Source organism: Pleurodeles waltl, chromosome 1_1 (assembly GCF_031143425.1).
Source record: "Pleurodeles waltl isolate 20211129_DDA chromosome 1_1, aPleWal1.hap1.20221129, whole genome shotgun sequence".
Lineage (NCBI taxonomy): Eukaryota > Metazoa > Chordata > Amphibia > Caudata > Salamandridae > Pleurodeles > Pleurodeles waltl.
The window spans coordinates 706,264,431-706,288,815 of record NC_090436.1 but is presented as its reverse complement, the minus strand read 5'-3'; the positions used below and the strand labels follow the sequence as shown (position 1 = coordinate 706,288,815).

Genomic DNA, 24,385 nt, shown 5'->3' with positions numbered 1-24,385 from the left:
ACAGAAGGCAAATGATAGAGTCAAAATCAGTCAAATGCACAATAAATCAGATAATATTTAGGGAATTGGCGTAAGGCTCAGTCAAATGCTGCAGAAAGTCTGACATTAATCAAACCTCAGAGAAAATATCAGAATCTATTGTATGGTAGTAAGAATGAGAAAGACTAGCAAGGGTAGGTCTTCTCTTGAGCTGGGAAAGTAACTCATGGCTCACCTCCAAAATGAGCCCTTTTATATAAAACAATGCACAGCAAAAATAACACAGTCTGCACAAAGTGAGCAAAATGTTACATAGGCTCAGCAAATCACAATACAGAATAAAATGCAACAATACCTAACACCATCCTAATACCATCCCCTAAATGAATATTAATTTGTCCCTTTTTGACAAAGTCATCGGATGTGACATTACAAATGTATTTACACACAAAACAATGGTAAACCCATGAAATGAAAATCTCACTAAATTATAGACAGGAAAGACCTTGAACAGTTACATTTAGAAGGAAAGCTCCCTCCGGTGTTCGCCAGGAACAACGTCATCACAGAGCATTTCATTAGTGCACTTTTTGCTTTCTGCGGAAAAAGAAGAAATGAAAATACAGTCATGCTGGATTTCAAAATCGAGTCAAGCCTAGCTGAGGCCTACTTTTACCAACTTTAGCAAAAACATACTTCTGTAATATACAATGAAATTGTTTTTGATGCAAAACATTCATGACACTAAGCAGACATTATTTATTAATTAGAAACATCTCTTACAATTGTAGGAAGTATCTGTCAAAATAATTCACTGTCTACTTAACTCAGTTGCTCAATTAAGTGGTTTCTCGCTCATGACATTTAGCCAATATACTTACAGCCAAAGAAAGTAGAGGTGCCATCAAATTCATTTTTACTTATTCTTTTCTTCAAACTTAATCACTCACATGATAGTTATCTCCACTTCATATCATCTAACCTTCAAAATCATGCCGCAAGATAGCTTAACTGTCTCTTCCTTCTCATGGACCTCACCCTCTACCTTCTGTCTTGGGGAATTGCTTCTTGGTTTGTGCTCCACTGTGGTGTTCCCGGTTCCATCATTTATCTTTCCACTGCCATTCTTTTCCTACTCAAAAGTTGTCTTGATGCGGCCCAAATGGCCAATGCCTTTGAGAGACCAGTAGCACCAGGGCAGAGCCGGTTGCATTTAGCGAATTCTCCAACAGGCCTTTCCATTCGGTTATCTCTGCCTCTGCCCGAAAGAGTGAGCAGCAGTGAAAGAGATGTAGTTACACATGCTGCTGGTGCTATTAAACATGCCAGTTTCCTTCTGTTTAATGCCAAAATCAGGCTGTTTCCCAAGAATACATCAAGGATGACTTGGGTACAGTCATCGGGTCCCAATTGCCTTCCCAGTGTGCCTCGGTAAATTTCAGCAAATCAAACCTGGAGAAATTTACTGGGGTAACTAACGGGAGATGTAGGTTTTAGTGCAGTAAGCTATATAATCTGCATTTTATGGCTCATTTTTCCGGCAGTAATCGGTGCTATTTACCACACCTGAAAAATTCCAATCACTTTGGTGTCAGAATTTGAGTTATTTTAATATTGGATCCTTCTTAAATCATCTGTAATCAGAGCACTACTAAGCCTCTGTTGCACCATTGTTTTCACTGCATTGTTTTGCAGATGTAGTGATAAGGGAGATTTGCCCCTAAGGAATCATATGTGTGCGGATAGTGTCTATTTTGTTAATGTCTATTTTCTAATGATAGTTGTTTAATATAGTAGTGTCCTCAGTTCTCATCTTCTGTGTATATGATTAGTGCCAGGCCACAATACAATGCCCATTTGCAGTTTGTCTGAATATTTCAGAGATCATAGTGGATGTTTTAGTAGCACTATTAGATTGAGCCAGATTCTGTTATCAAATTCCATGCCCACCCATGCAAGGGGAGCTTTATTAATAATTTGTCAAGTCATTGTCCTGGGCTAAAATGAAGTACTTTGAGGAACTCAACCACAAAAGAACGATTCATCAACTAATAACTGGTCACGCATTTGTCTTGAACAGAGATGAAGTCCTTATGGGAACTGTCTTAATACTAGCTGTTGTGTGACTATGCAAGGAAGATCCTGCAAAATGCTCCTAACAGGTTGACCTACCTTCAGGATTCAGCAGCTCATGTTCTATCAGAAATGCCTAGAGTATTGCTACCTTTTGTACCAAGTAGCTTACTTGTCTGCTTGGAATCTGCTTGGGACTAATCACAAGAGGGTCAGACAGTGCATATCTACTAACAACAAGTTAGACCCAAAAAACCAACTGAAACTGATCAGCATTTATTACAAATTTCCACTTTAATACAACATTGACTTTACCTTAAGAGAATGCAGCTGCGAACCACACATTATAGCCATTCGAAAATATAGAACTGTAAACGTGTATAGCGTGTAATATCTGGACCGTGTGCTAATATTGAGTTTAATAAACATTGTAAATTTTGGTGAATATGGGGGCATTTTTCAATATCATACTTACAAGAAGCCACTAGCTCAGTAGGTACCTGAGGGATGCCCTCAATATAGGCCTGCAGTTAGAATTTTGAGGGCGGGAAAACAAGGGATATTACACGATTTGGGGTAATAACATGCAGCAAGCCGTTTCCAACATGTTTTTCGCCAGAGTTTCACTCTCTACGTCTCTGTGTGACCAGCCAAAAGGTTATAACTCTGATGGGAGTTACCGCACCTATGGGATGTGTACACTTTAGGTTTTCACATGGAATTATATACTTTATTATTTCTCAGGAGTTACCACGCCTATCGGAATTTACAGGCCTTTCATAATCAATGCCAAGATGTTTAAAATGTGAATGCATGAAAGCACTCTGCCATGGATGTGGTGGCACTTACATGCACTGTAGGCAATAACAAAATGAACATGCTGTATTCTTCCAGAAATAGAAATGCTTAATGTGCAATTGTGAAAGAGTTGTTTCACTTTTCCTTTCACAGATGCTGCTTTTTAAAAGCAAGTGGTTGGGCCTTGTAAAATATTCGGTTCCTCTACTTAGAAGGCTCGTCACATCCAGCCGGGGACTACCAGTGCTAACGCTGTTTACCAAGGTCTGACCCGTGTGGGAGTTGTTTTTCTATTTATGTTCCTGGACGTTTGGCTATGTGTTCTACAGTGAAGACTATAGTTGTCTACGGTCACCTCACCCTGTATTGTATGTTGTAGTGCAACACCCACTCATGGATCCACAGCACACTGTGAATTGTGCAACGAGATATTACAGAATGGTAACAGTGTGTCATGTGATATTACCACCGTAGTATTCATAACAAGTATTTTCAATGCAACAGGTCTCGCATTTGTTCGAGTTAGAGCTATTAGCGTTGTAAAGCAAAAAAACGCAGCGCGATCGCGCTATGTAAAATGCAGCGCGATCACATTGCGTGGAAAATAAACAGATAAAGTAGTCTGGACCCCAGGCTGAAAACATCGAGCCTCGTATGTTTTTAGTACTTTACTGGTGCTGTGCAGGTGGGCTAAACACCGGAAAAGGCATGACGTATGCATGCATTTCACAAATGAAAGCAAGCGGATTTTAAAAGCCAAGCCCACGAACCAGTGTAAGTGACTGACCTGGCATGGGCGTGGCTTGAAGCCAAAAGAGAGATTACAGAATGGACGGAGCGCTTTGCGCTCGCCCATAAAAAGGGCGTAGCTTACAGTAACTGTTCTTTGTCATACAGGAAGCAGGCACGTCAGCGGTGGCAGGGATGGAGTGTTTAGCGTATCATCCATCAGTAGCCCAGGGTACACTTTTGCAAATATTGAGAAGACTGTTTGGATTATAAGGCATAATAATTGTTAGAGGTTATACTCAGCACAGCATAAGTATGTTTGTATTTTTAATGCTTGAAATATTCTGTTGGTAAAATTGGGGTGTGGCTGTGCACAGAATGCATGGTTAACAAGGATCTTTTTTGTGTGTCTATGTTCTAGTCTGTTTGCAAAGATGTGTTACAGATACATTGTGCCATTTCATGTCTTTCCCATAGTTCTTTCTCTATGTTGCTCCCACTACATGCCACCCCGAAATTCATATATTCTAAAAGGTATGAGTCTGTTTTTCTTCTTTTTTTCTAGGATCCATGTCCACTCTGCGAAGAGGCAAAAGAGATGCTTGGACCATATAAACACAGGGTACTGTGCAATTACTATTACATATAACACTACAAAAAACCTCAAAAAGTGTACAGTATTGCTTCCCTATGATTATATTTATTTTTTTCTCATTGGTATTCTTGCTTGTAGAACCTGGCACTGTATCGAACATTCTCTCCATGCAAATACACTGAATTGTTCCATCCATGTCTATTTTAAGTACCATAAACAGAGACACTCTTTGCATTATCACATGCCTGTGACTTGTTAGTACCTAAAGTCCATAAATACATTGGGAGATGAATGTCCAACAGCTTTTCACATCTAGCATCATCCATTAATTGTCTTAGGTGTTCTCAGCTCACCCTCAGCGTCATCCAGACTTACTGGACATCCTCTCCAGCAGGGACTGCAGAGGTTTCCACCGCAATGAAAGAGAGCTTGGAAACCTGAGGTGCACCGCCTGCTTTAGCGTAGGCTGGTATACGAACAAGAGATTGTTGATAACAAGAGCAGTATTGGATACCACAGTGAGGGGAACTTCCTTGTCTGGGAATGACAACTACTTCAGGACAAATTCCACGACCTCAAGGATCAGTGGAAACCCTCATGGTATTTTCCATTCATTGTATTCTGCTGTGAACAAATGATTGCTCATAAGGGACACTTTCCACTTACTTAGTGTGAATGACTCCTTGACGAAAAGAGAAACTGTTGTGGATGAAAAATATGTAACTTAAGGTGATAATCCTGGGAACAGAAATCTTTGTTCAATTAATACAAATGATGGAGATATTAATATAAATCAACAACTGTATCTCTTTGTTATGTTTGAAGCTCATTGAGAGCCATTAACCTGAATGCTGGATTCGAAATCCAGCTATCTACTCATGTAATGGAACAAGAGTGTTAAAGCTATAGTTGTTTTTTTTTCTACTGCTGTTACATCATCAAGGGAAGCACTTGCTTCATCTGTGTCCCCCCTCCACAAAAAACAGGGATCTAACCGAAGCAGCAGACTCGCAGATGAGGGTCTTCTGCCTCATCTGCATCTCTTGCTTCCCCACAGACCTGATAGAGGCAGAGGGGTGTGGGTGGCACCCCACCTCCCCATCTTCCATGTTAACCACTGGTCTCCAGAGGCCTGTTGCTGACGAGGAGATTCAAGGGTGTACTGACCCACTCTCAGAGAGCTGCTGTTAGCATAGCTAGCGCACACCCCAGAGTGGGGTGGGGGCTGGGGCGTGATGGCTCATATGATAGAACTCCAGATACCAATTTTATCTTAATGGTGTAGAGCAGCGGTTCCCAACCTTTTGACTTCTATGGACCCTTATCAATACTGAAACCCAGCGGCCCCCACTGAATCATTACTGGAATCTGCGAACCCCCCACTGAGTCATTACTGAAAGCTGGGGACATTATCTGTTTAATGAATTTTCTAAGCAGTCACGGACCCCCTGAGGGGTGCCAGGGCCACAGGTTGGGAGCCACTGGTGTAGCGAGAATTACCATGAAGGGAGGATGGTGAGGTATGAGTGAGAGCACAGCAGATATAATATATGGTTGTTTGATGGGAGGGAAATGCAGAGGGTGGTGGGGATATATCTCTGGATACCAGTTTTGTTTTTTGTTTTTTAGTATATGGGTACGGGAAGGATGGTGGTGCTGAGGAGATGTAGGGAAGTATCAGAGTGCTAGACTTTTTTCTATTTGTGTGAGGGAGTAGAAAGATTGCCTGAATGTGTTTGGACAAGTAGAACATTAGTTATTTATAATGTTGCATTATGCACATCACAAGACAGTGCGATGAGACAGGCGAGGCCATGTTCTGCTTTGCTCCCCATGGCTCTCTACCTGGCGCTGCTGATCTCAACCTGGGAAGGTGGTTTTTGGGGGCATATATTACACAGCATTACAGATGGATATCTGTAAATAACAGGAATGTTTTTTTACCTTTTGATTTGGGGTGGCATCGTAGACAGCTGGAACTTTGCTCTTATCTTTTTAACGCCACTCAAAACCCCCATTCACAGTTACCCATCTGTAATTCTGTATGTTGACCACTGGTTTAGAAGCTGTTCTCACCAGGCTGACATTCAAAGCAGGTTGACATGCATTCCTTAAAAATGACGCTGCACGTAAAGCAGTGTTGTCGTTTATCCACCAATTGGTTCAAACCGGAAGTGGACCACAAAGGATAGTACAAAGTTTGTCTGTTGCCTATATGCACTAAAGTTCATTTTATCTGGGAGGTGACTTTAGGTCGGAGGGATAGACAAATACATTTAATGCAGTCCCCAGTGTTTCTGATTCCCAGGGTGATCCAGACGTTTTGAAGGAACCCACTGTGTGACTCCTCAGCTGCTCCTAAAATGTTGTGTCACAAATCTATAGTAGCTTGCAGCTGAATGAACTCTGCTCTCACTCAGATATGGCACAAAAGGGATTCTTATTTTGCTGTTCCGGATTAATCTCTTGAGATTTGCTTCCATAGGCAGTTAACCATCATTTGGATTTGTCATAAGACAATCTTAGGAACCGTAAATGTAGTCAAGATATAATACAGCAGGAGTCAGTACTTTGGACCATGGGCTGTCTTGTATTTTCACCTGCCCTGACTGATATTCAGGTGGGCCCATGCAGATAATACCAGACATTAATTAGTTGTATATAGACATTTTAATGTATGTCAGCACTTATATGCCCCTGGGAGACTTCTTCATGCTTGGGATTTAAATTACATTTTATCACTTTCATTCCTTGTGCTTGGCCCGTGGTGCTCCTTATCTTCTAGAAGGCAGCCTTGTAAACCACCGCTATGTATTGCCCTATTTGTTGTCATGATCACCAATTGGATTTATATGTATGTAGTATTTCTGTAGCAGAAAAGTCAGAGTAGCACTGTACAGGGTCAAAGATAACCATAAAGTCAACAAGTGATGGAGGTAGCTGGTTTGTGGACTGTTAATTCATTGTGTCGTAGTGTTCCTTAAAGAGATAGTCTTAAACTCGTTGTTAAGTTGGATCAGCATTCAGGGAAAAGCCAGAGCTTGTAATTTTGCCATTTTATATCAAATTTATTGTATTCAGAGATTGTAATTTTCTTTTACCAAAGTTTAAAATACATAACACATCGAATTGTAGAAGTGCAGGTTTAAATGGTGAAGTTGTCTCTACCTTTTTTTAAATTCTAAGTTGCATTCTAAACAACAAGACCAAAGCTTAATTTCTGTGTTGTGTCACTTTTGACCCACAGATAGACAGCACTGCTTGATAACAAACCATGTACAATTTTGTGTTTTGTGAGACTCATTCATGAGTGTCCTTTCCCAACCTAAGACTATTTTATGGACCAGCATTGGATAGAGAATAGGAGTGTTGAGGGACCCATACAGAATATCGTCTTCCTCAGAAAGATGTGACCCTCCGGCACCTTGTCCAACAGGCCTTGCACAATCTCTGCTAAACACTTCAAATATCCAACTTCCTACCACCCACTACTACACACCTCTGAACTTCCTTAGAATACTGCCCCATGTACTCTGCTCCCTCTCTATGGAATTGTGGAGAACAGTCACATTACATGGAGGTGCCTGTCCAATAGTGGAGCTGTAGAGCACTTCAAGTATTGGCTGTCCCCCAGAATATGTGCATGCCTACCGAAGACAGGAAGGATGGTGGCTAGTGCCATTACAGTGTGGGAGCAAGCGTAGGCAGAAAGTTGGACACCCCAAAATGTACCTCAGTCAGAGTTCCCACATTTTACTGGATCGGAGATAGTGTTGGACCTCGATTTCATGAAGGCATTGTGTCCCCTTGTTAAGGTACCTCCCAACGCATCAAATAGCAGAAAATACAATTTTAAGTAAAACTCAACTGAGTTCTAGATCAAATTCAAAAATTGAACGGCACAGAGTCAATGCCATGAAGGCTGTCAATGAAAATTATACAGAGATTGCAATAACCAGAAATTATTCTGAGTCCCAAGTGGGCAGCAAAATCAAGAAAGTAATGGACAGCATCCCCAGTAGAACAGCAGAATCCTCTGGCTCACCCTCAAAATCAAGAGTTTTTATACTTTGTTTTTGGATATGAAATTACAGTATCTGTGACTCACTGTGGTGTGTGCAAATGTAGCATTTTATTAGCAAATCAGTGCACATACAAAATAAACATCATATTACCTTAACACCGAAACACTATCTCACTACATGAATAATTATTCAACGCAATTCTATGATAATGTAAAAAGGCCTTATGTTGTGTGTGAGGTCTTTAGCCAGTCTTGGACTTCTTGCCAAGACCTTGTTGCATTCTGGGACTTTCACTTTTAGCATTGTAAGTAAAGGCTCAAATATCCCAACATGCAAAGTGCTTTGGCTAGAGGCCAGCATCGACTGAAGGTATTCCACTTGACATGGGGCCACTAGATAATGATGTGTTTCCTATAGTCTCTTGATCCCCTAGCGAGGTGTGGAAAAAAGAAGGGAGCCACTGTGTCACTTTCCAGTGCTGTGACAGAACATCTTTAAAGTCCAGGAGTTTTTGGTTCACACTGATGGGTAATGGTGGAAGATATGGACATCACAATTTTAAATGGTCCCTGGTGCTTACTATGTCTCTGTCCCAAGTGATGAAAAGCATTGATAATTTGATATTGCCACATAAGATATAGTTGTCTGTGTGGAAAGGATGTTGCCTTGTGTCAGGGGGCAATTACTTACATGCACTCCCAGTCTTCTGCCAAAACTCAGACATAGGGAGGTCTTGCTCATAAGGTCACTTCTCCCTTACCATAGTCTACTTAACCAGTTTGTGTCTAAGAGAATTGGGGTGGAATCCACTCACTGCACTGTTTTGCCACACGTTTTTCATGGGATAAAGTATGTGACAGCATTGCATCATTTTGTGATTCTCCAAATATAAAAACAAACTATAGGCTAAACAAGCACTAGCATTCCCAGTCATTTTAGCATTTGTTGAAAAGATGTTTCAAGCATGAGAAATAAACAGAACAGTTTAACAGCACATGATTAGCTGTAGCCAATGTTTCTCACACACCAGCAATCTTACATTGCTGCTGCACATGTATCTATTCTGTGTATGTGACAAAACATATACTGCTACCCCCTATTCAGTAACTAGCCTTAGTTTGGGGGGCAGTTGCAGAGCTCATGCCCATTCTGTACCTGTGTTCTATATTAAGGTGACTACCTTTTCTCAGTAGTGGGAGGCAGTCAGGGTACAAGGCAAAGAGCACCACAGGGAGAAGGAAGCAGCACAAAATGCATTAGTGAAGCGCAAGGTGCAATGGGAGTCCACAGTAAAAAAGGTGATTTCAGAGGCCTAGCAGAGAGCATTGGGTGCAGAGGTGGACCAAAGGGTGCACGTGTCCTACATACATACAAAACGCTAGCTTTGTGAACTGTATATTTCATGGAACTGCGGAGGCAGCACTGTAGAATATATACTGGGGTAACATGTTGAATAAATAAGTACATGCTATCATTTATTAGTAGGACTATAGGTGACAAGCCAGACCCGACCATATAAATGCTGTAGTGCTGTCAACTCTTGCTGCATTGAAGGAGGTAGCCATCCAGAGGCCCTGTATATACCTTACGCCTACTGGATCCGGGGGAAAGCATAATGAACTCAGGTTATTTCTGTGCTAATCCCAAATCTTTCACTTATTTTGAGCCTAGATTATTGCTCCCAGTGTGACAACAACCATGGAAACCGAACCCAATACATCTGCTGACCGGACCATGTAATCTGCAATATTTCCTTAATATGCGTTCTTTAGAAAGACCAGTGTATTGACATCTACTGATATCATACCCCTTTTGATCCCAATTGGATTTTTCTTCGATAACGTAGATGTATAGCATTGTGGTTTTATGAACCTTTCTCCAGCCAGTATTATTCTGTATATTCTCCTTGTGGGTGTTTGCAGTGAAGTAGAGGGACTATCGTGACTGGGCTTACAAAGTACATTTTGTTTTACAGTAATGGAGCACCTCACCTCCTTACTGATTACCCAGAGTGAACTACTATTTAGAGACCCGGACACAGTATTCTGTTGCTTGCCCAGGAATCTCACCTAGTGAGCTGAATGAAGTGTAATTATCATATCAATTAGGTGAGACTTATTTTGTTTTCACCAGGTAAGAAAAGGCGACCTGTGAACATGAAGCTCCCATAGAGAGTTAGTGTGAATACTAGTCTTGTATCCCACACAGGTGCCTGTGCACACCAGCTTGGTAGCGATGTTTTTCTTTTATCTATGAAGAGGAAAGCAAGCTGAAAAATTGAACAAGAAAATGGTAGACATAGTCCTGTTTATATCTGTTTGTGTTCAGTTAAGTATGTTAATTTATGAGAAATGTTATTGGTGGGTTTAATGCCTGGAGGGTTACACCTGTAAATGAACACAAAGTTAGTGTGGAGCACTCTGACCTCTGGTGCCAGCACAAGATGTTTTGCCATGAATCCCTGTTAAAGTTAAAAAGATATCCAAGAAAAACTGGCTTTTCAACTTAGTTAGAAATCCTGGGCCCAGTTTGTTAACTGGAAGTCCTGGAATGTATTTAGTACTCCATGCATCTAGCCAAGACAGTGTAAAGATTTTCACTAGCCCTTTACAATGATTGTTCAAGCCTTTTGTCAGGCAACTCCAAGCATTAACTAATAAACTGAAAGGGGCAGCAATTGGTACCACCTTATGCTAGGATCAAAGTTGCTGAAAACAGCATTGTACATCCATAGACACGTGAAAGCAGTAATTTTGTTACATTGCCTTGTGGCAGCTGGGCTAGAACATTTAGCTGAACAATAAGAACTATGGGGGGAGACCTGTTTCTTAGAAAGAGCTGGTACTTCAAAGAAATCTTAAACACAAACTCTCTGCCAAACTTTAAATACCAAAATGTATCATTGCAGAGTGTGAAAGTTGATCATGAGCACCTGTTGAGCACAGCCAGGCTAATGGCATCCCCATCCCACTCTCCTTACACCAGCAACATCTCCAAGGACTTTCTGACTCACAAACAAAAGTGTATTGATTTAAGGACCTTGCACTCTTCTTGAACTAGCATTACAGTAAGATCAGTGTCTTTCTGATCATAAATATTTTCACGACTGATAGAATTCTAAACTGTAATGGAAAGAGATTGGTTATCGTCAATACAACTAGGAATAAAGGTCTCCTGTTTTTCAGAGACATAGGAACCATATGGGCAGCAGTAGACATTTAGGGAGAAAGAATATTTTATGAAAAAGTGTGGCGTATTGAAAGAGAATTATTACAGTGGCTGAAACACATGAAAGGAGATAGAGGTAAACCCAAATTCTGATAATTGCCTTGCCCTGTGAGTCCGTATCTGATGGTCTTTGGACCGCTTGACATTCGTCCCTTATCAAAGAAACATTAGGAATTTCACCTCTAGAGCTGCAATACGAATATCCCGAGCCTCCCTCTTAATCATAGCCCCAGTTCCGAAAACGAGCAAAGTAGAACTAAAGTCCTATTTAGTTATTCCTAGCTGTAGTATTGAGACAACTGGCCTGCTTTGAAAACTCCATAATTGTTTCAGTGTAAATGTTTTAGACCCTCAAGACACTCAGTCAAGAGCATCAAGTGGGCACAGACAGGCAGGGGCTGGGACAGACAGTAGCTCACCTCGCTGCAGCCTACCAGCCTGATTCCAAGATACTATTACAAGATTTTTACCTGCAGCAAGCTTAATATATGCTAATGGAGTTGGGATTACCACTGCTGCTGGCTCCACGCTTGTCCTCCAATAGATCATTGTAAAAGGATTCAAAGTGTACTCATTCCAATTACAGGGCCTCAAAAGAGTCCTTTATTGTTAATCTGTTATTTTCAGCAGTCACTCTCTGAGTCGGGCGTGGGTAATTTGTGCATCTGCTGCATCCCTTGGATGTGTTGGCCATTTCTCAGGCTCCCATTCCAGAATCAAACCTGGTTTCCCTGTTACCCATGGTCCCAATGGTAGGCACAGAAGGTACTATTGAAAGTTGATAGGGCAGACAACAGAATGTATTGCCGCCATGACAGGGATGTGTGGCCTGCCCGAGGTTATCTAGAGTCAACAAAGTGGTCGGATGAGCCTGGGTTGTCCTTGGTCTTATAACTGCATGCATCCCGGGAGGTCAGTGCTCATCGGCATGTTTTAGAATTCTTGAATTAGATGGCAGTGAAATCAGTGTCTTTTTTTATCATAAATATGTCCATGAATTCTGAACCACAATGGAAGGAGATAAGGATTTGTCAATACATATAGGAATTATAAGTGTTTCTTGTTTCTGAGGAGCAATATGAGCAGGAGTAGGCATTTGTGGCAGAAATTACATTATATGAAAGAGTGTGGCGTGTTAAAAGAGAATTATTATTGTGGCTGAAACATATGAAAGTACAAATAGGTGAATATAAATGCTGATGGTTGCTTCATCCTCTGAGTCAGTACATATTACACCGGATCATTTTTTCAGCAGCATCTGAGTGAGTTTACATCAGTGAAAATGGTGCTGGGCTATATAAATTCATATTTAGCTGAAAAGTTGTTGCTACTTTCGATGTGAACAAAAAGGCTCCTTTAGGAAAAAAGTAGGTGCTAGCTATTGCAAGAGCTTTGCATTACTCAAAATCATCTTCAGCAGGCTTGGTGATTTATTGTACACAGTTACTGGAAATGACAATATCTTTTCATATGCAGAAACTCAATCTGAGTATTCCATGAATAACTTTGCACTATACATGAATCCATTCAAATACATTAACCTTGCAGTTGAATTGAACAGATGTTTTCTAGAAATATCATGTAAAAATCATATTGTGTTAATAATATACTCAGAACTGCGACAAAAGGCATATTGAGTAAGGGCGCAGCACTGAATCGTATACTTGCAAAATATGAGTAATTTTCTAATACAGTTGGTCTAAAGAAAGCTGATCTGAAATTAAGGAAATTAATCTGAGTAAGCCCTTTGTGAGAAAGAAAAAGCTTAAAGGCAAAGTCACAATCTATGTGTTTTTTGCAGCAGAGACTTAAGAAAGGTGCATAGCATGCAAATGTGCAAATATTCTATGAAAATAGCTGGAAAGGAAAGACTGATGCTTGAAAGTGACAGGCGTTTGTCAGAAAAGGGGTTAATGCGAACACAACTCCACACCGTTTTGCTTACATGTTATGAATTGCCAAAGCCCATCTAAATACTAAAGTGATCTTCCATGTTGATCATTGCAGGTTTCCTAATGTGCTGGTGGTGCCAGAGCCATTAGCCAGTCAGAAGCAACTGGAAGCTTTTTGACCTTGTATTTGCCATATTGGGGCAATTTTGGGAGAACGTGAGAGCTATATGCTGCATGATTTAACGTCGGGACCAATGCCTAAACGTACTGAAGAGCTAGAGATTACATGTCAGGAATACAGAAAAATGCATTATGATGCAGTCACTGCACTTCTATTTCAGGTTATGTTTGGGTAAATCCTGACTAAGAAACCATAATCCTGACACTGATCAAGGTGCCTGTTCTTTTAATCGTTGTCTGCCTGCACATTTTCGTAATCTAGTTCATCGTTATCAAGATTTTATTGATGTTTTTATTAAAAACAACTCTGTCTGCCATCTCAAAGAGAGTGTGAATACAATAAGGTAAGCCAGAAGCAACAATCACGTGTCACTAAACCCATGTTCTAATAATTCAAGAAGGAAAATCTTACCTAAATACATCCAAAAAGAATCTGGTGAACACATTTCTCATACTCTCTAACAGCAGCTTTCTACTGCTCTATTAAAGAACAGCGAGCAAACAGCATGCATTAAATAAATGACTGATAAAAAATCACTTTGAAAAATTCCTCTGACTTTAATTCTTATGTTGTTGAAGCAAATTAGCACTGCCAAAATGTGTCACCACACTTGATCTGTAGAGTGCTTATTGTGTCAGATTATGCAATTAAATAAGTAAGACAGTAGTCCTAACTAAGTTTGGGTTTTTTGAGGTTTAAGTAAAGTCATTTGATCTATGTATATATTCCTTGCAATATCTCAATTGTTGTCGGTATCTTTCTGATATTTTCTAACTCTCTTAAGCAACATATACATTCAGATGTCAACACAACAGCTAGAGTACTAGTTATATGTAAAACTTGAAGTGTTAATTTCACACTGAAACTTTAGAACTTTAGAGTTTTATAATGCCTCAGATCGAATTGAAATATAGACAAAAAAGGGTGAGTGCAGCCAGTTCCTAAATGTTTTTGTGACGTTCATCATTTTGTAGGCTTTTTGAACTATTATAGAAGGTTCATTCACGGATTTTCTAAGGTGGTTTCTCTCATTATGCTCAGTAAGGGAGGCAATTTTGTGTGGATTGAAGAGGCTGGTGCTATTTCAGAATGTGAAGACTGGTTCATTATAGAGCTCATCCTGCCCACTTGGCTGTACTCGGTAACGATTGGGGCTCTTTCTAGGGCAGGGGTCTTCAAACTGTGGGCGTGCATCCTAGGGGGACCTCATGTGATCGGGGAGGTTAGGGGGCAGGCTCTGGCTAAAAGAAGCATTATGCTGATAAGAGGGCATTGTTTTAAGCTGAAAAAAATGAGCAGCAGTAAACCTCTCTGTAATGGACCATCACTAACATATTTTGTAATTTATTTTCAAGTTGAGCGTATGTTTCGAAAGGGAAGGGACTCCAAAAACTTTTGAAAACCTCATCCCAACTTCTAATAATAGCACTGTGGATACGTTTACTGTTAGCAAGGCCTGCCTGACCAGAATAGTATGTTTGGCATCATGTATTTGATTGCATTTTTAAAACAGTAACTAAGGGGGGGGAGCATTAAAAGTTTGAAGACCTCTGTTCTAGGGTATCAAATAGTTTTTTGGTTAGTAGCCTGTCTTCCGAACCTAACAGAGTACTTCCAAAATTTTGTTTTAATGGGGCTGTAGAGGTAGAGGTGTTTTAAACCCCAACCATCTGCACATGAATTGTGTGACTGGTCATCCCGGGATAACAATGCAAACATTAAAGTAAGTCTTCTCTTATATTTAATGTGATCATCGTGGAGTAGACATAGAGATAACATTTTCGAAATGGCGTCCACGAGCAGTTAGCTGTGCATAAATTAGTCATAAAGATATAAAGCATCTATTTTGGTTCCCCAAACTTAGAACAGTTGTCAACACTGCTGAAGGCTTGCAACAGATCGCTCCAAGGGTTTCTTACACCATTAGCTGTGCTACCTCATTGGTACTACTTCATCTCTGTGCACTTTTTTCCTGTATCCCTGCAAAGAAAGTACCTCTGAATCTTAGGTCGGTGCATACATCTATTTATCGGGGCATTTCAGAACTCACAGGTTGCGGTGCACAAGCCCTGAGATTACAGCAAATACGTACTCCCTGGACTGAAGCCTGTGCATGGGGTGACAAGTTTGCCTAGTTAGTGTTATTTCCTCTCTCTTAGGCTAGTGAAACACAATCTGTAATGTGATTTTCATTCAGGGCTTTGAGAGCCTAAGGGAAGGAAACATGCAGGATCAGTGCGGTCCCGTGCTGGCCAGGATCCTTAACGTTGTCACTTTTGTTCTAAAATTGCAGTCGATAGGGTGAAACTGTTATTCATTCCAGGTACAATAATGAGTGTACAGCAGGTGCCCTGAGATAAATAAAATGAATGTCAAACACATGCGGTCCCAGTGGTGGACCTATTAGGTTTTCATTTGTTGTAAGGTGCCCATTACTTGCTAGGAAGGAGACATTTGTGTCTACACAACACCATCACCCATAATATCATGACCTTGATTCACAGTCACCAGAACAACATCCTGAGACCTGTCTGAGATGCAGAAGTCAGAAAATACGAAAATGGTTAGATACGTTACTCTTATTCACAACAGTGGTCCACAAAGCACCACCGATTGGACTGGTGAAAGAGATACGAAGAAAATAATGTAAACTGCACCTCGTACGCACTGTTAATGATTCTGTCGAGTGGCACAGCACACTTCTTCACAGACCATGTAGCCACTTTGGGATTTGTGCATGGACCTTTTCCATACATTAGCAGCCACAGGAGATTGCATGGGGGGGCCTAGCACAAAGGGAAGAGGAAATATGGAGCAAGACGATTGATGCTCTATTATATCCTGTTCTGAGGAGGGATAGTAGCCTCTGTGCAGCATATGTTAAGGGATGTTATAGGAGAGGGATATGGAAGACTAAATGCTACTGTGAAGGTTATCAACTCCACTAGAACCTTAACTCACTCGTGGTCAAAGTCAAATGGAAAGATGCAAAATGTTGCTGTGCATTCAGATGAAGGTGGTGCGAATACTCACAGCTGGTTTCTAATAGTGTCAGAATCATAAAGTTCACTACATTGCAGGCTGATACGTAGATGTAGATTTAAGAATGGTATTTTTTCAAATCCATGTTTATTAAAGATTAATTAAAATCATTTGAATATACGTACCTTAATTTCGATGTTTCTCTAAAATATACAAAGAAAATAAAATAGCATAAAAAGAAAAACAGTCAATGTACGTAAAATACAGAAATGTGTTGGTGAGTTCCTTAAGGAACATACGCCATGATTATTTTTAAGCAGTAACCTAGTGATTTCCTTGTTTACCAGTTTCACAATTGTCAGTGTGTAAAACTGGCCAATTATTTATATTTTCTTTGTTATGTTATTTTATTCTCTCTGTGCATTTTTAACAAACATCATATTTTCGCAAATTGTAATTGGGTGCGTTTTTCTAAGGACAAAGAAGAATATTTTTACTTTCATATTATTCTGCATAAATAGACGATGTATGTATTTTCTTCCAACGAAATGTCAATAAAGACATTGTAAAAAGTACTCAGATGACAAATAATGTTTTCTAATAAAGGGCATAGCAATTCACTTTAAAAACCTAATTTAAAAGAACATTATGGTTACAATGCAAAACCTGAAAACAGTTGAAATTCACCAGTTATGGTGAGTACCACAACCATAAACCGTCATGTACTGCTCAACACCTCATAGATGACATAGATAAGATATCATCATCAATTGGATTACATAGGTCATCACCACTTACAGCGATGACATTATTCACGTAGAATACACTCTCAAATATTAACAAATGTGAGTATGTAAATGGCACATGACAGACTTACACTGAAGAGAAATTGAAACATTATGTGCCATGAAGATTGAGAAAAGCACTTATAAAATTGTTATAAAAAATTAATTCATGCAAAGAACACCAACAATGTTTATTCAGTTATAATGACGGTATATTGGACAGAAGAGAGATTTTGGTGACCCCACACTCCACCCTGCTTCAGAAGATATTTAGGAGCCCGTTTTGACCCATTGTGTGCCTAATTGCCTGGTGGGTCACGGCATCCTCTGAATTGAGCCCAGTGAGCAGCTGATGAAATCACTTGTGTTGAACACGGCCAACAGACGGACTTACAAAAAGGGTAATAGCCCCTTCATCCGTTACTCCCAGTACATCGTGAGGCAGTACCCCTGTTGCCATTTATTACTGTGATAAGACGTAAAGATGGACTAGTTAGAATCCAACTCGCCCCACTCGCAAAGTCTTGAAGTTTGTATTATGGTAACCATAATATGCCAGCAGTACATAGTTTTAAGGGCAATCAAGGTCAGTGTATGGTTTTATAATTAGTGGAGTCAAGACAGGTTGTGTTGGATTGTCAAGAATGTGTCCAATACGCAGGCAGTGATTGATCGTCTTAGTGATGCATAGTGCATTAGTAAAGGATATTTTACCAGCGACAAGTCCAGGTAAAGATCGTAGTGTAAACACTGTAGGTTTCAGCAGTTGCTTCAGAAGATTTTCAACAGCTATTTCTGCTACCTCTGGAAAAAATTGAGTCTGAGGCATTTGAGTAATTGGTGCTGGGCAAGAAAGAGTAGCCCTGGATGGTGACTTGCCGATCGATTGTAATTCTTTGCTGCTAAATTACTAGTTCAATTTCGCTATCTTTGAGAATTGAGGATTTTAACAGTGTGAAGAAAGAATCATTTGGCACACTTTCTCCTTATGGATCATTGGAAATAATCTTAGACCCTCTGTTGTTCAATGTATGCCAAATACATACAAACTTTGCATGTCTTCTGTGTTTTAATCCATTTCCCATTTTTTTTTAAAGTTTATTTTGCAGGAGGTGGACATCACACTCCCTGAAAATGCAGACTTGTATGACAGATACAAGTATGACATACCAGTTTTCCATTTGAATGGACAGTTCCTGATGATGCACAAAGTCAATTTGCGTAAACTTGAACAGCAGCTATTGAAATTGGAGCAGCAGCACAATGGAAGCATCCAAGGGAAATGATGGATTGCACAGCTCACATGGACTCTGCCTGCTCTTGCCTTGTTTAACTTTGACTTTATGGTCAAAAGAGGTGTCTTCAGGTTTGGAACAAATTGTACTTGGACAATTATACTGTTGTTGTGGTACCTATTTGGCCTTATTCAGAGTGATTTTCATATGGAGTAACAGAAATTCAAATTTGTACTTATTTAGAGTCACAGTTTCAATTTCTTAGTGACAAATATGTTCCGTCCTAAGAACTGGCTTTGTTTGTATAAGTCCAAACCTTACTTCACACAGATTGGTATATCTGGAGCCTTCATGAAAGACTAGTGAATTTTGAGCAATGCGTTTACTTGAATGTTGAGCTGTATCTTTGAAAAATCTAATATGTCTGATAACACCTGCTGTACTCTTGTGTTGTGTACATCCCAATGCCCATATTTTACTTTGTTAAATTTGATATTTGTTAATTGTGCTACTTTGAGTAATGAAATGGTGAGAGCACTGTGAATCTTTTTTTCCATGGTTGATTAGGCAACTTTCTCGAAAACCGAGCATTGTTAGTATAAGACCATACATACCTTGCTGTCTGTGAAATTTGAAATGGCTCAGTAATCCCTTCTGTGTCCATCTCCATGACATGGTGCGTTTCCGTGAGTCACTGATTTAAATTTAAATTTGCTCCTTCAGAGCTTCTGTGTAAATAATTGATTGTATTTATATGATCTTAATGGACTGTCGCCAATGAGGTAGGTTCACCTATAGTCAGGGCCACTGTAATTATGCGGCAGAAGAGGACAAAATTATGCGGCAGGGTTTAGTAAATTATCTGGCAAGAAAAGGAAAATTATGGGGCATAATGCTGCGCATTTTGTACCAGTATTACCTCACTTTTTAACACAGTAACACTGTCTTGGCACTGGTTGCACCTTATAGGTACAATTTTAATACCCAAATATAGCAATAAGCAACAAAAAGGTGACCAGTCCAGCTATGCAAAAAGACCTTTCACCACGCAATAACACGTGTTGCTGCATTTTTAGTAATGTAACTGTTTGAGCTAGAAACAAACGTTTTTTTTTTTTTTTTTTTTGCTACAATCTACACATTATACAGGAAATAATGGATTATATGGCAAATGTGACAAATCTGTAATTATGCGAAAATTGCAGAAGCCATACAATTGCATTATTCCAGTGGCCCTGCCGATAGTGAGTCAAAGGTGGGCAAATAGAAATGAACACAAGAACCTGTGGAGTGGCCTTACTTCTTTATCCCCAAACAAGACAAGCCACATAATTTTGAAAACAGAAGACAACTGATAAAATGCTAACAAAAAACTGTGATAAATTATTACAGCAGTCTGAACATATCCCTAACCTTTGCCACTGTTGTATGTGTAGGTTGGCATGCTGGGGTACCCATATAGCACACTTCTGGTAGAAAGCAATGAGCTCTGTAAATGAGCGAAATAGAGAAAAAGGAGCACTTAATATGAGTTTCAGCATGTAGTACATATAACATATACAGTACAGGGAAAGAGGGTGACGATTCATGCAATAAACAGTTATCAAGTCCGGGGAACTTCTTTAGTGGGAGTCCATTGACCAGTGTAGTTCTTGAATTAATAAGTCCCCAATTTCTTTGAAAAGTGAAAGAGCGGTATAGCTTATTGGATTATTTTTTTATAAACATATGTTTTTGATTTTGACAGAAGGAGTATAAATAAACCAACTTATCAAAAACAAAATCAAGGCTCCTCAGTCTCAGAACCCCTGCCTCCACCAGCCGCCCACCACAGATCAAACCACACTGAAAGGCAAAGTATCCATCATAGAGGACTACCCATATTAATCCCACAATTTACCCCAAATTTTAAAGAATTTCTTTGGACATCCCGGGCAATATAGATTGGTTCCTCCTGTTTGGCGCACCAGTCCATGCTAGCACGCCACTGCCAACCCCACCAGAGCCCTGTCATCCCAGGCCTTCCCAAAATCATCCATTATTCCCAACAGTTCCATCTTCGGAGTCAGTTAGATTGATTTGTCCAGAATCGTCAAGAAGGCAGTGCTAATCCGGGTCCAGTATCGGGCAATCTGTGGACATCTCCAAAACACATGGAAGAAGTCTGCCTTCGGAGACTGGCAGTGGGCACACCTGGGGTCTGAAAGGATACCTGCGTAACCCAGTCACTGTGGAGTCATGTAGGTTTGGTGGAGGTAATGTAGCTGGACCAAACGCAGACTGGCAGAGATCGCTAGCACCCTAGGAACATGCCTCCTGGCATTCAACTTCCTCCAGTTCCCCAATCCATCCCTCCCACCTCTGTCAGACCGAGTCCAGTGTCTCAGGGCATTCCCTATGAGGGAGTAATATACCTGGAAGATAGCCCCTCGGACCAGTATCCCCATAAATAATCTTGGCCTTTGGATAGCTAAAGTCTGGGAGTTCCCGTAGGCGAGCCTCATAAAACCCAACGGCGTTGATGCACCTGTAAATATTTATGGAACTGGGTGCAGTATAGAGCAAACTGGTTCTGGAGATTGGCAAAGGAGTACATGGACCCACGCCACACATCTCCCAGCACAGTAATCCCTATTAAGTCCCAGTGGTGGAAACCTTCCAAACGTCCCATCTGTTCCATCCAATGCCCCTTCCAAAGGTTGTTTTTTTTCCCAGTCAAGCGCTTATCCCAGTCTGTAACGCACAACACCCCTCTCCACACCAAAAAGATCACTCTGTTAACCTCCAGAAGAGCAAGAGGGAGAGGCCAGCTGTATAAATGATGCATCACCCAGTCGAGACCAAGGCTTCACAATTCCAACTGGTATGCTGGATCAACCCACCCATCAACCTTACTTTTATGAGCAAAAGGTTGAATGCACCGTAATAGAGACAGACGTCCACTGCCCCATCACCTCCATCATAAACCGACCGTCGACAGCTTGGGTGATGTGAGAACGACAGCTCCCGAGGAAGGACCGTTACATCACTGCCACCTCACTGAACCACGAATTAGGAGTGTGGAGTGTGAAATTTTTAAGAATGTATAACAAAACAGGTATTATCATTATCTTTCTTAGGGTCTTAGGGCAACTGTTAGAAATGGGGTTTCTGGTTGGCTGGGGTATGCTCCTCAGCGAGGCAGAACCCACCAACTCTAGTCAACGCAAGGGAGTTTCACGTCGAAGATAACCCCTGCTCACCCCCTTGGTAGCTTGGCACGAGCAGTCTGGCCTTTCCCAGAGGCAATGTGTAAAGCATTTGCACAACACACACAACACATGTGACGCAATAAATACACCACAAAGGGAACAAAATACAAAGTTATATAAAAATAAACTGTATTTTACACAGCATCATTAGATGACACATAACATGTCAGTTATACCCTGCTACACATAGCAGTTGTCATAACGTTACATAATACTGTTACTCTGTAGAAACCAGTAGTAGTCACGCATACCACACAGGTTACTTATTATTCTGCAACATAAGCAGGTGTCAGGAAAACATTACTATAGAACGGCATTTGTCATAAAAAAATGGCCATAAAAAGAACATGAAAAAGGCAAGACCAGCCGTAGACATCATATTAGCATAAATGCCCATTATAGGAACTTTAGCAACTCATCAGATAATGTAGGGAGTATAAGAAACACTAAATTACTATTATTGCCCATAACCGGAGCTTCATGAGGTCATGGCTACATCACCACGAAAGCCTTTAATAGGGTAAAACACATGGTGTCATATCACAATGCAAAAACATCCTCATACCCAGACTTCCGCCAGACGTGGGCCGGTGAGTCCCGATGCAGGCGAGGTACACAGGAATTCCGGTGGTCCTAGTACACCGGCAGTATGGAGGGCGGACAACCCCAATCCTCATCCGGGGGCCATCTTGCCTTAGTTGTGTCCCAGCCGGGTGGGGGCTCTCCTCTCTGCCGGTGTAGTGGGACTGGATGGATTGGAGCGCCTCTCTGCAATGGGAGCCCCGGAGGGGGAAGGACAGAACAGACCGAGGGGGCCAGCACCCTCTGACCAAACGAGGAGACCTCTCGGGGTCCCCACGCCTGGTGGAGGTCCAATCAGCAACTGCTCGCGTCCATGTGCGTGGCTGCTAACTCCCGTCTCAGCAGCTTCTGCTCGTGGGAGCCGGCCCAGGCGCACTACCAAAGGCACCAGAAGTGGATGCCTGCTTCTGCCCCGGGGGCACCTCTTCACGGCCTCCCATGTTCCCGGGGCACCACCTTATGCGCTCCTCGTTCTCGTGCCCAGGGGCACATTGGAGAGCGCACTTTTGATGCGCTCGTCGCTCTAAGGGCGCCCGTGGCCCTCCAACAACGCTGAAAACGCGCTTCCCAAAGTGCGAAGATCATATACAGTAAGTGTTCCCCAGGCGCTACAGAAAAATCTATAAAAAGGCTCCTCAGACCCCCAGTGATCAGGGCACAGCTCTCCTTTGCGCCGAAAAGCAAGTAGATGCAGGGGACAGGAGCCACAGCACCCAGCCACTGGGGGACACAACAGGCCAGCACAAGGGGAATGAAGTCACTGGCAGTCCCTCCGAGTGACCTACCAGGTCACAGGTCAGCACAACAGCAGCAGTCCAAGGCAGTTCCCGGTGAGTCCCTCCAGCAACATTCTGTGTCCAATTCCAAGTATGTTTCTAGTGTGTTTTAATGGGAAACAATCTTTGCACTTATACTCAGTTTTGCAGTGGGTTTAACAGAGAAGGGGGAGAGGAGGTTCCAACCAGCTACAACTGGTTCTGGGAATGTCCCCCCTCCCTCCTCCAGCACAGGCTCCAAACATTAGTTGGGGGTTAACGACCCTATTGTGTGAGGCCAGGGTGCAGTCTTTATAGATGCATGTGTGCCCCACCGCCACTTTCTCTCAGCCCAGGAAGACCATTAAAAATGCAGATGCAACTCTGTGACACCTCCACCCTCCCTCTGTACAGGCTGTCTGAAAAGTATGCACAAAGCCCAACTGTCACTCTGCCCAGACGTGGATTGCAATCAGGGTGCAAAACGCCAGAGTCAGAAGCACAGAGAAATGCTCACTTTCTAGAAGTGGCATTTCTGTAATGATAATAAAAAATCCACCTGCGCCAGTAAGCAGTATATCCACTACCATTACAACCATACCAAACATGCCTACGCTACCCCTCATAAATCAGACGATACCCCCTAGACATAAGGCAGGGCATTTCCAATGTAATCCTATTAGAAGGCAGCACTCACAGCAATAAGAAACCAAATAGGCTGTTTGTCACTACCAGGACAGGCCACGCAACATTGCACATGTCCTGCCTTCTGTATACATAGCACCCTGCCCAAAGGGCCAGCTAGGGCCTACTTTAGGGGTGACTTACATGTAGTAAAAGAGCAGTTTTGGGCCTGGCAAGTAAATTTAGATGCCAGGTCCTTGTGGCAGCAAACTGCTCACGCAGGTCCTGCGCTAGCAGGCCTGAGACAGGTTTGAAAGGCTACTTCTGTGTGTGGTGCAAGCAGTGCTGCAGGCCCATAGTAGCATTTAATTTACAGGCCCTGGGGTATCACTGTACAAGGGACTTATAGGTAACCTAAATGTGCCAATCAGGTATAAGCCAATCATGTAAAGTTTACAAGGGAGAGCACATGCACTTTAGCACTGATTAGCAGTGATAAAGTGACCAGAGTCATAACGTCAGCCAAAAACGGTCTGAAAAATTAGGAGGAGAAGGCAAAATGTTTGGGGAATGACACTGTAGAAAGGGCCAGTTCCAACAGCAACTCTACCCAAAAGATTCAGAGGGAGGAGTTGCCACACCACCAGGCTAGTTCTAGTCCCCTTCAAGAG

The 24,385-nt window shown here is 41.5% G+C and overlaps 1 protein-coding gene across 1 annotated transcript in view; it reads left to right on the top strand.

Annotated features, from left to right (window-relative positions):
* Positions 1-21,008, top strand: part of C1_1H5orf63 (chromosome 1_1 C5orf63 homolog) — a 48,596-nt gene extending 27,588 nt beyond the window's left edge. Inside the window, exons 3-5 of the mRNA XM_069227273.1 lie at positions 3,004-3,114; positions 4,145-4,201; positions 18,365-21,008. Coding sequence (XP_069083374.1) covers positions 3,004-3,114; positions 4,145-4,201; positions 18,365-18,553 — 357 coding nt within the window. The 3' untranslated portion in view covers positions 18,554-21,008. The remainder of the gene's footprint in view (positions 1-3,003; positions 3,115-4,144; positions 4,202-18,364) is intronic.
* The last annotated feature ends 3,377 nt before the right edge of the window (positions 21,009-24,385 follow it).